The sequence below is a fragment of the Diaporthe amygdali genome, assembly GCF_026229845.1.
Source record: "Diaporthe amygdali strain CAA958 chromosome Unknown NODE_12_length_1037015_cov_66_201586, whole genome shotgun sequence".
Lineage (NCBI taxonomy): Eukaryota > Fungi > Ascomycota > Sordariomycetes > Diaporthales > Diaporthaceae > Diaporthe > Diaporthe amygdali.
Genome location: NW_026517032.1, coordinates 963,129 through 975,998, shown reverse-complemented (window position 1 = coordinate 975,998; position 12,870 = coordinate 963,129). Strand labels below are relative to the sequence as shown.

General features: G+C 53.2%; 4 protein-coding genes across 4 annotated transcripts; 1 reads left to right on the top strand and 3 right to left on the bottom strand.

The window, feature by feature from the left end:
* Positions 1-3,071: 3,071 nt before the first annotated feature.
* Positions 3,072-3,575, top strand: J7T55_002008 (uncharacterized protein; the record flags this gene model as incomplete). Its single annotated transcript, XM_053142930.1, has 1 exon — positions 3,072-3,575. The coding sequence occupies one exon, from the start codon at positions 3,072-3,074 to the stop codon at positions 3,573-3,575; it is 504 nt and encodes a 167-aa protein (XP_052994460.1).
* Positions 3,576-5,195: 1,620 nt separating this feature from the next.
* Positions 5,196-7,425, bottom strand: J7T55_002007 (citrate synthase; the record flags this gene model as incomplete). The annotated part of the gene is made up of 7 exons (XM_053142929.1): positions 5,196-5,288; positions 5,509-5,681; positions 5,772-5,854; positions 5,923-6,116; positions 6,235-6,513; positions 6,590-6,881; positions 6,953-7,425. 7 exons carry the CDS (start codon positions 7,423-7,425, stop codon positions 5,196-5,198), a joined length of 1,587 nt encoding a protein of 528 aa, XP_052994459.1.
* Positions 7,426-10,350: 2,925 nt separating this feature from the next.
* On the bottom strand, positions 10,351-10,956 carry J7T55_002006 (uncharacterized protein; the record flags this gene model as incomplete). Its single annotated transcript, XM_053142928.1, has 1 exon — positions 10,351-10,956. One exon carries the CDS (start codon positions 10,954-10,956, stop codon positions 10,351-10,353), a length of 606 nt encoding a protein of 201 aa, XP_052994458.1.
* Positions 10,957-11,876: 920 nt separating this feature from the next.
* Positions 11,877-12,574, bottom strand: J7T55_002005 (uncharacterized protein; the record flags this gene model as incomplete). The annotated part of the gene is made up of 3 exons (XM_053142927.1): positions 11,877-11,919; positions 12,063-12,218; positions 12,441-12,574. 3 exons carry the CDS (start codon positions 12,572-12,574, stop codon positions 11,877-11,879), a joined length of 333 nt encoding a protein of 110 aa, XP_052994457.1.
* Between the last annotated feature and the right edge of the window lie 296 nt (positions 12,575-12,870).

Here is a 12,870-nt window from a genome sequence, read left to right as displayed (position 1 = left end):
CTACCACAGCACGCCTGCGTTATCGCGGGGAGTGGGCGTGGGTGGTCCGAGGGTCTAGAACACCCCCACTACAGCAGCCAATGGCAACGGCTCGCGTCGACGAAAAGGGCAGGAAGTGGGGGATTGAAGGAGCGCCTGCCCGTGTTTCCCTAAGAACTGGCATCTGCGATCTGGTATCTGGAATCTGCTGCAATCTGCAATCTGCAAGTCGGAAAGATTAGCCTGCACATTGATTTTTGTTGGCGGTTTCAGCGTCAAAGAAACCGAAAGGAAAAGCGGGGGTCTGTATATCCCGCCAAAGTGGTATGTCGCAGGTGCAAGTCGCTTCCAGAGAATTATGACCTGATGATGCGTCGAAATCCTGACAAGCTTGGCGGCGTGAGAAGTCGTCGCCTCCTCCGTTCTGGGTCTAGACTCGTCGTCGTCGTAGCAAGCGAGAAGAAAGAGGCCCATAGCCTCCACGTCCTAGCCACGCAGCTCAATGCCACGGTACAATGGAACGTGCATGGCTAGGTGGCACAAGTCATGAGCCGGCCCGTATGGCGAACTCGAAATTTGAAGAGCTGCCGGCGCTGGCCTCTCAATAAATCTGGCACTGGTGTTATTTGAGTTTCACACCCGTCTTCAGTCGAGCGGCAAATTGCCATGTCGACTCGCCGGCCCGTCGATAATTTCCAGCTATCAACCCTCATTTGTGGGACGATCTCATCCTTCGCGGCCGTATTGAAACAACTCTGACTTGCCGTATTCGCTCGCATCGTATCCGATACGCAAAGTCGACCGACCACGCGTACAACGTCAGAGAGTCAACCGAACCGTTCACCCTTTCACCCATTCATCCATTCACGTCTTCGTGTGCTGCCACCGCTCACCGCTCGCGGTGTGAGGCCGGCCAGGGCCCGCAGGCAGGTACGGTGCCAGTGGGCTCTCAGCAGGATTGCAGATGGGTGGATGGGCAGTACTTTATGCAGCTCCGCTTTGTTCGATGCATCCCTGGCGATCACCAAAGTGTAAAACAAGAAGCGGGCTGGCGACTCGCAAGCAGTTCGTTGACAGCTGGGGCCCTAGCAGGCCTGGCAACACCTGGGCAAATTTTCGGTTTCAATGGTCCTTGCTGATCTCAAACAAGCTCAAATTGATTGACATTTGCGCATGGCACGCTCACTCGACCTCGCCACTTCTTCTGCGTTGCGCCCAACACATCTGGTTGATTGTCCTCCTCCACGCGCGGTCCCTGACCGAGAGAGGGCGGGCCCCTTCTCCAACTCGTACCGTCGGCCACCTAGGATGCCATCTCATGTGACGATTGTTGGATTGTGCGATTGTTGACTCGGGCAGGGCAACGTGACCCGAGGGAATTGGTTCTAACAATCGCCAGGAAGGAAAACATCCGTGAGCAGAACCCATTTCCAGATGTCTGGCCGTTGGCGTCGTGGGGTGCGAGAGCCACAAGTGTCAGTCGAAAGGGACTAGAAAGGCCCTGTATCCCTGGGGATTTTCCGGTGGGTGGATGTGCCATCCGACACTTTTAGCACCTGCAGCGGTTCAGGACTGAGATGGACCAATAGACCAGACGGACAGCAGATATGGCTTGCCGGAAAGGGCAACATACACGACACACACGACATGTGCTGGGTGGGGCGGGCCTTTAGAGCTGCATGAGACTAGCAGCAGCAGTCATGGCCACACTGGGGGAGCTGGAGGCAAAAAGAGAGGCTACTGGTGCTTGGTGGTGCTGCAGAGTGGGAATATCCGCCGATGGGCCTGAGTGATGGGGAAAACGGGTGCGCCACTGATTCGCAGCAGCGGCCGAATGGCCCAACAAGCAGCGTAACCGACTGCGAGGGAGACGGGCCAGCCCCTGAGAAACCACCCATGGGCTTACCGAATCTAAACCGAAATAGGAGTCAATGCAACCTTGCACCCCTGCTCGAAAACTTGCACTATTCCTTGGCAGCACCTGGCAGGGTTCCGCCTCTTTTCATTTCCCATCTGCATCTGATACTACCCCAGAGCTAGGTAGGAACTGGTAGAGCTAGCAGACGGGGACAGAGAAAGAGAGAGCGAAGAGGTGCACAGGTACGGGTACGACAGACCAGACAACACGCCAGAGCAGACCAGACACGACCAGACCCAGACCAGGCAGGGGGCAGGCACAGCAAGCACCCACGCATTGCCCGTCCGCCAGGCCATCCATTCATACTACCTTCATCATCGTCCCATCTTTTCTCGTTTGCCTCTTGTCTATCCGTGTCTTGTCTTGTTTCGATCGATCTTTTATTATTATCGACAACAGGCCCCCAAAGCTCGGCCCTTCCGCCGTTTCTCATTCTCGCTCCGTCCCAATTGCTTGCCTTTTGTTGTGGGGGATACATACCGCTGCTGCTGCTGCTGTGTTTGCTGGCCAAGTTCGACTGCTAGCTCCATCGACACCTCCCCTTCAGTGGTGCACCAACGTTTTCCTGCTTCTTTTTCTCTGCTGGCGAGACACGTTGTGCTCCCATCTTGTCCTTCATTGCGCCATTGATCATATCACTTGGCAGATCCTCACCCATTGCCCTCGCAGCTTTGTCTCGTGCTGTGGCTGTTGATCATACTTGTTGGGGCCCCAGTCTCTCCCAATCTCCCTCTAATAGGCTGGCAATTTGGGGCGCGCCATCTTCATCAACAGGTCCTCCCTCGTGTCAGACAACTCTGACGTACGAGGTCGCTCAGCCGTGCAGGTGCATCTTGTCTGGCATCATTCGATCACCCTCGAAGCTGGTACGAACGAGGCACAGTTCGCTTGCCTGTAAGTCACTGCCACCACTTAGCCAACTCACTCCTACCACCTTTCGACCAATTCATCCACACTTGTTGGGCCATTGCACCTTACACATTTTGCAATAATTTACAAATATCTAACCTGTCCCAGCTTCCCTTCTGTCGCAAGACACATCCGTGACGACTCTCCGTGAAAGCGGCGAGCGCAACATAACCCACCGACCAGACCATCACTTGGCATATTTACTCCTGCAACCCATATCGAGCCCTTGAGCGGCCCAGAGGCAAGCCTCACCAAATCAGTCAAGATGGCATCAGAGGCTGTCAACGAAAAGGCAACTACGCCTGTTGCTACAGTCCAAACCACCACACAAGATGTCTCCAGCGGGAAGCCCACCACAACCATCACAACTACCGAAACCCTTACCGTCGGACCTGAACCAGGCTACCGCCGCCCGTCCGAAGTCTCGACCCCAGCGTCTGCGAACGACCTGAACCCCTTCGACACTGACATCGAGGCCATGATATCAACCCGAACCACGCGGGAGGATGACAGCTGTGGCATGAAATCCACAAGCAAGGGCAATCTGAAGGGTGCCCAGGTATGGCCAGGCCAGGACCACTGGAAGAAGAAGGCCAAGGCGAACAAGCTCAACCAGCGGTCGTGTCAATGCCTCGCCAAGATGAGCAAGCGGAACAGAATCCTCGTCAAGGTAGCCATCATCGTGCTGGTGGTCCTGACGGCCGTTGGAGTTGGTTTCGGCATCAGCAAACCACTCGGTGCGGGAATCTGGAAGCCCGCCGGCAATTGAGAAGATCGCCGCGGCTAGAGAGATTTCTTGGGTTACGTGCCCATCACAATGGATTGCACCGTCCACGGCTCCATAGGCGGAATGTTCAACATGTCATACACGACGCCGTTCTGGACACACAGCGGCCTCCTTTTATTACCCGACCGTCTTCAGTACCACTGCGGTACACTACCCGACGACACATATCACCCGACATCGAACGATCAGAGCCGCCAGCTTCTCTGTACATGATTTTCACCGTCCATGGCGCGAGGACGAATGTGGAACCGAGAAACGACCTCAATAGCATACGTCTGCTCAATCACTAGACGCACAGGTGCAACTCAGACGACGGAGTTTGGAGTCCTTTCAGTAACACACGATAAAGGCGTTTTCGGAGCCGAGAGGAGCATGATCTTCAGGTCTCCTCTTTTCTTTTTTTATTAACTTGGCATTCTGTATTGGATCTGCATGAACGCAGCCCGGATAGGAAAAGGGATACGGCTTCTTTGAGCGTGGGACAACTATTTTTTCCCAGCTGTTTTCTTTTTAATGGTGACTGAGCAAGACCATGGAAAGTGGATAGACTACAGGAGGACTGTCTCTTACGATATGACTGACCTGCGAAGGGCTCGAAGGGTCAGATTCAGTTGCGGTCGCTTCTCATTACGCGTCATCATTCACTCTCTGCTGGCTGATGAGCCATGAGAATTGGTGATCCAGCCTGGATAGGAATACAGAAATGCTGCTCGCTCATTTGCGGGACCCGTCAAATCTTTCTCCAATGTCCAGACTCTTTTCGTTCACACTGTGACGGTTATTTTTGTTTCTGGTCATCGGCCGTGCTTACTCTCTGTCTTCGACATGTTTCGGCTTGATCAGCCCGGCTTATGGATGAACTTCGGTCAACGTTCTCTTAAGCTTATCAGTCCCTGCCTGCCCTGTCAACGCCCATGCTAGGCTGACCGAGGAAGCTCAGCTCAGCCCGGGAAACTCACCCGTGCAGGAGCGAGTACGAGAGTACGAGGTTGAAGTTCCCCGGAAGACTGCATGCTGACCCCCAAATCGCTTCCGCGGAGTTATCTCCCTAATCCGGGCCACTCATCCACGACTGGACATGTGCAACAAACCCAAAAGACAGCCAGTCGAGAGACACACACACAACCGCACACGAAAAAAAGGCCGCAGCTCAGCCACAGTCATTGATTCACATACACACTCTGTTGCACGTCCCTCCTCCATCCCAACCACTCACTAAATGACGCGGCTCAGCTGCTTGACATGCTTGGTTGGCCTTTTAGCTTTCGACCGGCGGCAGCCAAGAAAGCCTAAGCGGGTGGTTCCAGCCGGGCCTGGGGCTGGGTTGGGTGATGGGACGATCTGCCGTGTGGCAGTTCCGTGCGCCTCCATTATCTTGCTTGCTGGATCGCTTGCTTGCTTAATCGCTCACCGTGGTGGCACTGCATGTCGATGACGACTGTGTGATCGCTGCTTATCCGCTGGGCGTGTCGATGAGGTACTTGCATGGTTCACGGCGAGGTTTATCATGTGTCTGCACCTTGGATTGCTTGAATGCTAATGCTAGACTTACTCATGCTCGTACATTCTGGCTTGTGGGCGTGGTACTCCAAAAGTATATGTTCAAGTTGCGTAACATATGGTCCAAACAAGCACGTTCGTGCCCTTCATAGGGCCGAATGAAAACACGAGGTTGATTAGGATATTATCTCTGTACTGTTCTTTTCCAAGTGATTACACGTGAAATTGGAAAAGTTCGCAAACGATAGACTGCGAACTTCCCACTCTTCTGTGACCCAAACCAACACCGCTGTACCGCAACAGAAATCCAAATTTAGAGACATTCAAGCCCTCAATATCCCAATCCGGGGAAAGAATGGTAGCCTTGCGGGCCCAATTACCCACGTAGAAACTTCCAGTGATACATGCGACGTACGACGTCTCGCAGCTGCCCGTTTTTGACAACTCTGTTGACCACCTTGGAATCATGGTCTTGCTTCTTTTCAGGACTTTGGTCGTCTTCCTGCTCGGAAGCACGATCAAGCATGCGTCCCGGATTCTCTCCGACATAGATCTGAAGTGGCCGCCACATGCAAGGCTTAGGAACGGCTGATTTTTAAACCAATCACTGGTTAGTGAAAACTGAGGCTATGGTGCAGAGGTGTTGGGTTGTCTGAAGCAGACTTGGTCATGACTTACCCATTGCTTCCCGATAATGTGCCAAATAGCCGGGGTTCCTATTCAGGATCGTCATGGGGAGGATAAAGTCAACAGGAATGCCCCTTTGTGGTTGACATCCATATTAGCATAAAGGCGTGAGGTTTGACCAGAACTTGGGCAAGTTACGTACATGGCCTTGTATGCAAAACTCAGAAACAGGTCTGCGTTGGCACACAGTTTGCGTTCCTGGAAGTATTTGTCCTGGGATGCAACGCGGTCGATTTCGAGTGCGATAGCAAGATGATGATCGTTTTTCAGAGACTCGTTGCCTTCCATGGCTTCAGAAATCAGCTCGCGAAAGAGGACTGACCGTGGATCTGCAAGCTATGGGGTGGTCAGTACCCGAAATCATCCCTTTTGTCCTTGGCTTCGGCTTTTGAGGCCAATTGGAAGCGAGTGAAATGTGATGAGGGAGCTCAGGGACTCTAGAGGACGAGCTTACCTTCCATTTCCTATGGCCATACCCGAATAGCCGCCTCTTGTGGGCCTTGACATCTTCGATCAATGCTGGAACCTGGCTCACGTCACGCACAGCTTCGAGTTGCTTGTAAGCGACCTCAATAGCACCGCCGTGTAAGATACCGATACCAGAAAGCGCTGCGGCGGCGCAGCAGGAGAAAGGGTCAGCTAGTGCCGATGCCGTATTGAGGAGGACTGAGGCGGAACTGGTAATCTCATGGTCGGCCATGAGTATCATGGTGCGATTTAAGAGACTGACGACCTATATGCAATCATGCGAAGAGCGTTGTCAGTGGAAAAGCCTCGGGAGGGGGACGACGAGTGAAGAGATCACATACTCGATCATCGGGCCGTCCTGTTTCTGCATCCACAAACCTCATCATGTGTAGAATGTTCTCTGTATATGAGTAAGAGGGTTGTGGTGGTGCAAAGTCGCGGCCGTGGAGACGACAGAATATCGCTGCCCCGACGACGGAGGAGATGAGGAGGCACTGTGAAATCTCTTTGTCTACGGCGGGGAGGTTGTTCTGGTAAAGGTTTTCACCGCGGTGTGCTGGGATCTTTTTTGGACGCAAAGCTGCGTACATGGTGAGCGCGGCGGAAATGGCTGTTGTGGCGTGTGTTTCCGGTCTTGAAAGACGGTAGCGTAAGTAAGTTCGCTTTGAAAAGCATTATCTTCAAGTCTTGACCAAATCACTTACGGCAGATTGTTGATCATGTCAAAGATGTTCTGAGGTGGCATCTCGGAAGTGGCAATCGACCTGTTGAATGCTGTTGCTTCTGAATCATTTGGGAGGTGGCCGAAGATCAAAAGGAAAGCAACATGTTCGAACGGCCTTCCGGAGTGAAACAGGTCGGTGACGCGATAGCCTCTGTAAGCGATCTCGCCCGCATTCCCGTCAACATAAGTGATTTCGGATGCCATACATGCTGTATTCTGAAAGCCGGGATCAAAGACCCGGATTCCTGCATCGTTTTGCTCAACTGGATTCTCCGCATTGGGCGGGGACTTGATGTCGTGGAAGTCTGTGGCTAGGATGGAATTCTGTGCGATACGAATCCTGTATGAGCGGCCAGTCCGGTTGTCAGTGACTGACAGGTAGTCTTTCTTCGAGTGCTGCTCTGTCTGTTGACGCGGCGGAAAAAGATGCTCCATGTCCGCGACAGAAGACATCTTGACATGTGATGTTGACGGGCAAGGAAAGACTATTGTTGGTAGCTGGGGCTATTATTGTGTCGGGTGTTGCTGGAGTTCTGTGTTGCTTCGTTCCTTCAAAGCTCTATGTGGAATACCACACAGAGACTGTGTTTGGCGGGCGATTCTCAGACCGACTGAATATAACGCGAGGTTTAAATACATGTTCATAAGAGCAATCTGCACAGACTCAGAGCATTGGTCTGCAAAATGCAAGAGGATGCAATCGCCTGACGCGAGTAAACGATGGATAACTTCACTCATTCTCTTCCGGCGTACTACAAAGATCCTACTAGACACAGTCCGCGAGACAATGGTACCGCCCTCGCCTGTATTCCCTCCATCAAACCTGGATCTTGATCGATATGACCATGTCGGCTTCCAATCGGTAGCCCGTCTATTTGACGCGATTTTGCTCTGCTGCGCTTCGACTTCGGCGGAGGAAGCACCTTCTGCAAGCCCGCCGGAATACTAAACAAGCTTGGTATGGGTACCAGTCAGTTTTCACGGCCAAGAACTGAGCTCAGATAGTGATTACCGGGCGAGGTTTTTAAAGAGTTCAGCCGGTGTGAGATGGTACTTCCCCCTCTCATATGCACTATGTGTGGGATGATTTAGAGGTTACTCTTTAAACCTGCTAGATTGCATGCGGAAGGGTCGTACCGTTCGCTAGGGGCTGAGAAAGGCAAGGGAAGTATAATAGCTTCGTTTTCTCCACACTCTATTCGCGATCATTTGCCTGACACATGGTCGAAACAACATCTAACCTCGAAAGGCTGAAATCTGACACGCCTGGCGATATGCGCTAGGATCTGAGGTGTTCACGGGCAGAGAAACTAATCAGCCAATGTAAGATGTAGACTTGCAGAATACAGGTGGACTAGTGTGGATCCACTTGCGGTTCGCTTCTTGTGGTTCGTACTAAAGCCCCTGCGAGAAAATGGGCCACGGCGACAGTACTAGAACCAGGTATTAGATGAAAGTAGTTAAAGTTGGAGCCAGGTCCAGACTCGCTTTTGCTATGAACCCTCCGACCGATCGCTGTTGGCTTCCAATAGAAAACTAGCGACCAGAGTAGCAGGCCTGAGCACGCGCGTGAAGCAAGAGATACGATAGCCTCTGACCTGCAGTACACATTGATAGGGCAATCTCTTCTGTCTTCTCTTGCATGAGCTGGGCGGAGAATTTGTCGAGAACTGCCGGGCTTTATAAACTCTTGGTCGTGTACTGTATAGCTAAGATTGAGAAGCCATGCTGGAAGTGATGATATCACCCTCATTTTTGTACTGTGACTTGACATCGTTTCTGCACGTTATATTCACAGACTCTATTGTTTTCCTTAAAGCATGACACTGTACTTGACGACCGCGGCCTGGATTCCCATAACACGGCCAACCTGCTCCTTTCCACAGTCGGAGGTTGAATGGAGCGAGGTCACGACGAGACGTCCAAAGAAACTTTTGAGCCCCACCCAAGTCACACTTAAAAATGTGAAGCTGAGGCACAGCATTTGGTCCTTCGCGCGGGCCAGGGGGCAGCTGACCACTTACAGCCAACAAGACTTAGCCCCCAAGTTCCGACATTGTGGGAGAGCCATGTAAACTCCCGATGCTAATCCTGCAGGATCACGCGAGCCAGTCGGGTGGTTGCTGACGGGCCACCCGCTGGTGGCAGTCAGCACCGCCATCATGCAGAATGAAACCCTTCGCTTCTTCTGCAGAGGCTCTCGAGAAAGAAAATCCTCAATTGTGTTGTAGAAGCATAATTGATGCTAACCGAGAAATCAATGATTCAAGATGCAGCACCCAGAATGGCAACGCCTGGAAACTCAATCCGTCCCGCCCAGATCTCAGTCTAGGGCCCAGCGCTCAACTCGCTCAAGTGCAGCCAGGCGTCCAGATCCCATTGGGCTAGCCACGAGCTTGGTGTCGTGGTGCGTGTTCACATGCTCTGTAGTCAAGGATGAGGCAAGGCGACGTGAGGCCGGTGGCTGGGTCGGTAACAGGCCTTTAGAAAGCCCCTCGGTGCTCGTGGCTGTGGGATGAGTATGGAGGACGCCGGTGGGCAGCAGGAGGTCGCGTCGGGGAAACTGTTCGACGAGGGGCCGTATGATTCTCCAGGTAACAGCTTTTTGGGAATGCCGATCTGCGCTTCTGTACAATTTTGTTCTAGAGAATTTGGTAGACTCAGGTGGTTGTTGGAGTCGATTAGCTGGAGCAGCTGGGGATCCTTCCTTTATCGTCTGGTTAGGCGATCATTTTCTTTGTCTGGGACGCGGCCGTTGTATGTAGCAGACATTGGTGTCGAGTCTCCTTGACGTATTCCCACGTGCAGTGTTAATCAGGATCTCCAAGAGGAAGATCTCGTGTCGCTGTATGTGATGCGATGCGTTGGCGGAATGTACTGACGGATGATTGGGCGTGGCCCCCTCTTGGCTGCAGGGCGGGCCGGGAGCTTGGTAGAGCTTGGTAGTGAGCTTGGTACCTGAGTATTTTGCGCCGCAGCCATGCCTGAGGGGATCCTTGGATCTCGACCCGGATCTGAATCCGGACCTGAGAAAAACCACCCACACCCGTTGCACTGCACGAGGTCAGCGCTAGTAACCAACAGACAGACAGACATAAATCCACGACGGTCAGTTAAATAGATCAAAGTTCATTATTCACAACGTCAGCAGTTTGGACTTTCTCATCTGTTCCTGACTCTCTGCTTCATATTAATATTATTACCTGTTTACTTTATCCATACGACTCCTCTCTGCCCGCGGCCACCGCCGCAGGTCCCAAGACGTCAGCATGCCCACGGAGGGGAAGACTTCTCCCTCAGTCGCCCGAGCTTGACTGGTCAGTCGACTCGATTGGGCCCTCATCTGCCTCGACGTCCTCTGTCACTGGTCCCTTCCATTTACTCGAGATAACTCGGCCAGATAGTCCGCCCTCGCGGTCTGCTCCGGGCGCTAGATGCGCTGGGCTGGGCGTGTCTCTGCCAATGCTGGCGGAACTGCTCGCCGACCGGGTTCCTAAGCTGCCGCCGAGCTGGACTCGCATCATCGGTGCCGTGCGTGGCGCCGCCGGCAATGACGGCGCCCGTGTCTGACGCTATGCTGTCCCTCGAATGGGTGGGCCCTGGCTCTGTGATTGTCGTTGTCTTTGTGCTCGTCTTCGCGAGCCTTGTTTCCACATCCCTCAAACCGATAATGTTCTCATCAGTCCCAGTTGCCGCCTGAGAGTCGCTGTTAGCACGCCGCGTCGTAAACATTATGTTGCGCAGCCATGAAGGCAGTAGCTCACCTATTCTCGCGGCCCTGGCAGCCCGCTCGCTGGCCTGTCGTTTTGTCTCCTTGCGACTGGCCAGTGCTGCGCTGATGATGAAGCCGATGGGGATCAGGGTGATAATTATGTATGCGGGGATCCAATTGCTGTTCATCTGGTTGTTGACGGCATCCTCCTGCTTGGCCCATTCCTTGAACTCGTCCGAGAAGGAGAAGAAGCGGCTGGTAGTGTTGGACATGTTCGCTGTGGGTAGTGGGGTGACTTTTCGAAAGGAGATTGCACGTGAGACAACCTGTACGGACTGAGGAAGAAAGGTTGAGTGACCGGTATGGTATTACAAAGTGAAATGCTGGGTGGTTGTTATTACTGGTGATGGTTGGATTTAGGATTGATGTCAAGTCAAGTCTAAGAATGATAGATCACCAGACTCGAAACCTTGAAACAAACAATGGATGCGAGTCGAGAATGTGAATTGAATGTCAATTGAAGCTTGACCTTTGGGGGGGAAACGCAGAGCAGGGATAGGACCGATCAAGTCGATATTTGTGGGCTGTCACAGGGATGGTGAAGTCATTCTTAAGGGGGGAGTCCCGGACGGCAGCGCTTTGGTTGGACAGGAACAAAGCTGTGCCCGCAGGCCTCTTTCTTGGCTCGCTTTTAAGCCTCCCCGTCAACTGACAATCGCAAATTACAATGACAGGACCGGGAAAGGGTGATGGGCAATGGGACGCATGGCCTCATGTCCCGTTTCCTGCTGCCGCCAGGCGCTTCGCCTCGCCTCCGCTTCGGTCGGCGCCTGGGCTCATCTGGGACTGGTGCGAGGTGCTTGGCAGACCCAGTGGAAAACACGAGATTCGATGAGATTAGAGGGTCCCTTGACTCAGGGGCGACAAAGCAGTGTCACATTCGGCATGAGAGAGCTAAACTCGTCACTTTAAACCGGCGCTTGCCTCTTTGTGCAATGCGCTCGCCTTCGACACCGACAAACAAGACTGATAGACAGAGTCCCTGTCGGCCAGTCAAGCCTCACAAAGCCACTTATGCATCTATCTCCTCCTTTTGAGTAGAGACCTGCGGGACCGAGATTGATCGTCATCTCTACCCAGCCGTCGCTCATCTGATCTCATCTCATCTCAACTCATGATCGACTCAACCACGTCAGGTCGGTGATCTAGGCGGATCCGTTGGGTATTTCGGCGTCCTGCATGCGAGATTAGGTCAGCTGAGCCTCGAGAAGCAACTATTATTGCAAATCCCCCTCGACGGAATTCTCCTGGCCTCGCAGGGCCATTAGCAGATGCAATGGGATTCGACCAGCAAAAGAGTTGAAGGAAGCCTTCATACAATAGCGGCGCGTCCGCCCGATAGCGCTTCACGCAGAGCTTCCCAGCGACGGCCAACAGGATGATGAACGAGATGAGGAATAAAACCGCCCCTGCCGTTCTGAGCCCCTCTTTCACCTGCTGCTGCGACATATCTGATCGTCCGTCGGGTCCTCTCCTGATGGTAACCGGCCCAGGAATATGAAAATGAAAATGTGCATCGGGGTGCGCCGGGGACCTGATTTTGCAGACCGCAAGAGATTCCACCACCGCGCGCCATTACTCTCGCCGCTTTTACTTCTTAGAGCCTTCTTTGTCTACGCCGCGAAATTGGCCGAGAACGGGCCCAACACAGCGAATGATCCCATGCCGTCGATGCAACAAAGACAACTGCTCTTACCAGGTGATGGGAGGTGTGGACGAACTTCGCAGCCTGGCTAGGTGATGGCGGTCTGTAGAGCCAATCGGTTCCACCTCCATACAGGCTATGGTGGGCTTCCACAGCTTGTAGGCCGCGAGAGTCAGTGTCACCATGTCGGCGACGGATCTCATTGGGCTGCAGGTACACGACATGACGGGAAGCAAACTGTTTCATCGCCATTTTCGTTCCTCGGGCTCTTCTAAAGGGTGTTTCTTCTGCCACACGGCGTGTTCTCGGCGACTCGAGCACCACGACTGCTCGCAATGGCCGCCATGAGTGGCTCGTGGACGGGACTCTTCCAAGCTGCATTGGCATGGAGCGTGGACTTTCCCAGGCCGACTTGGCCTCATGACATTAAGGACTGCACACTGATGACAGCTTCTTGTAGCGGGCGGCCCGTCGCTTTCCT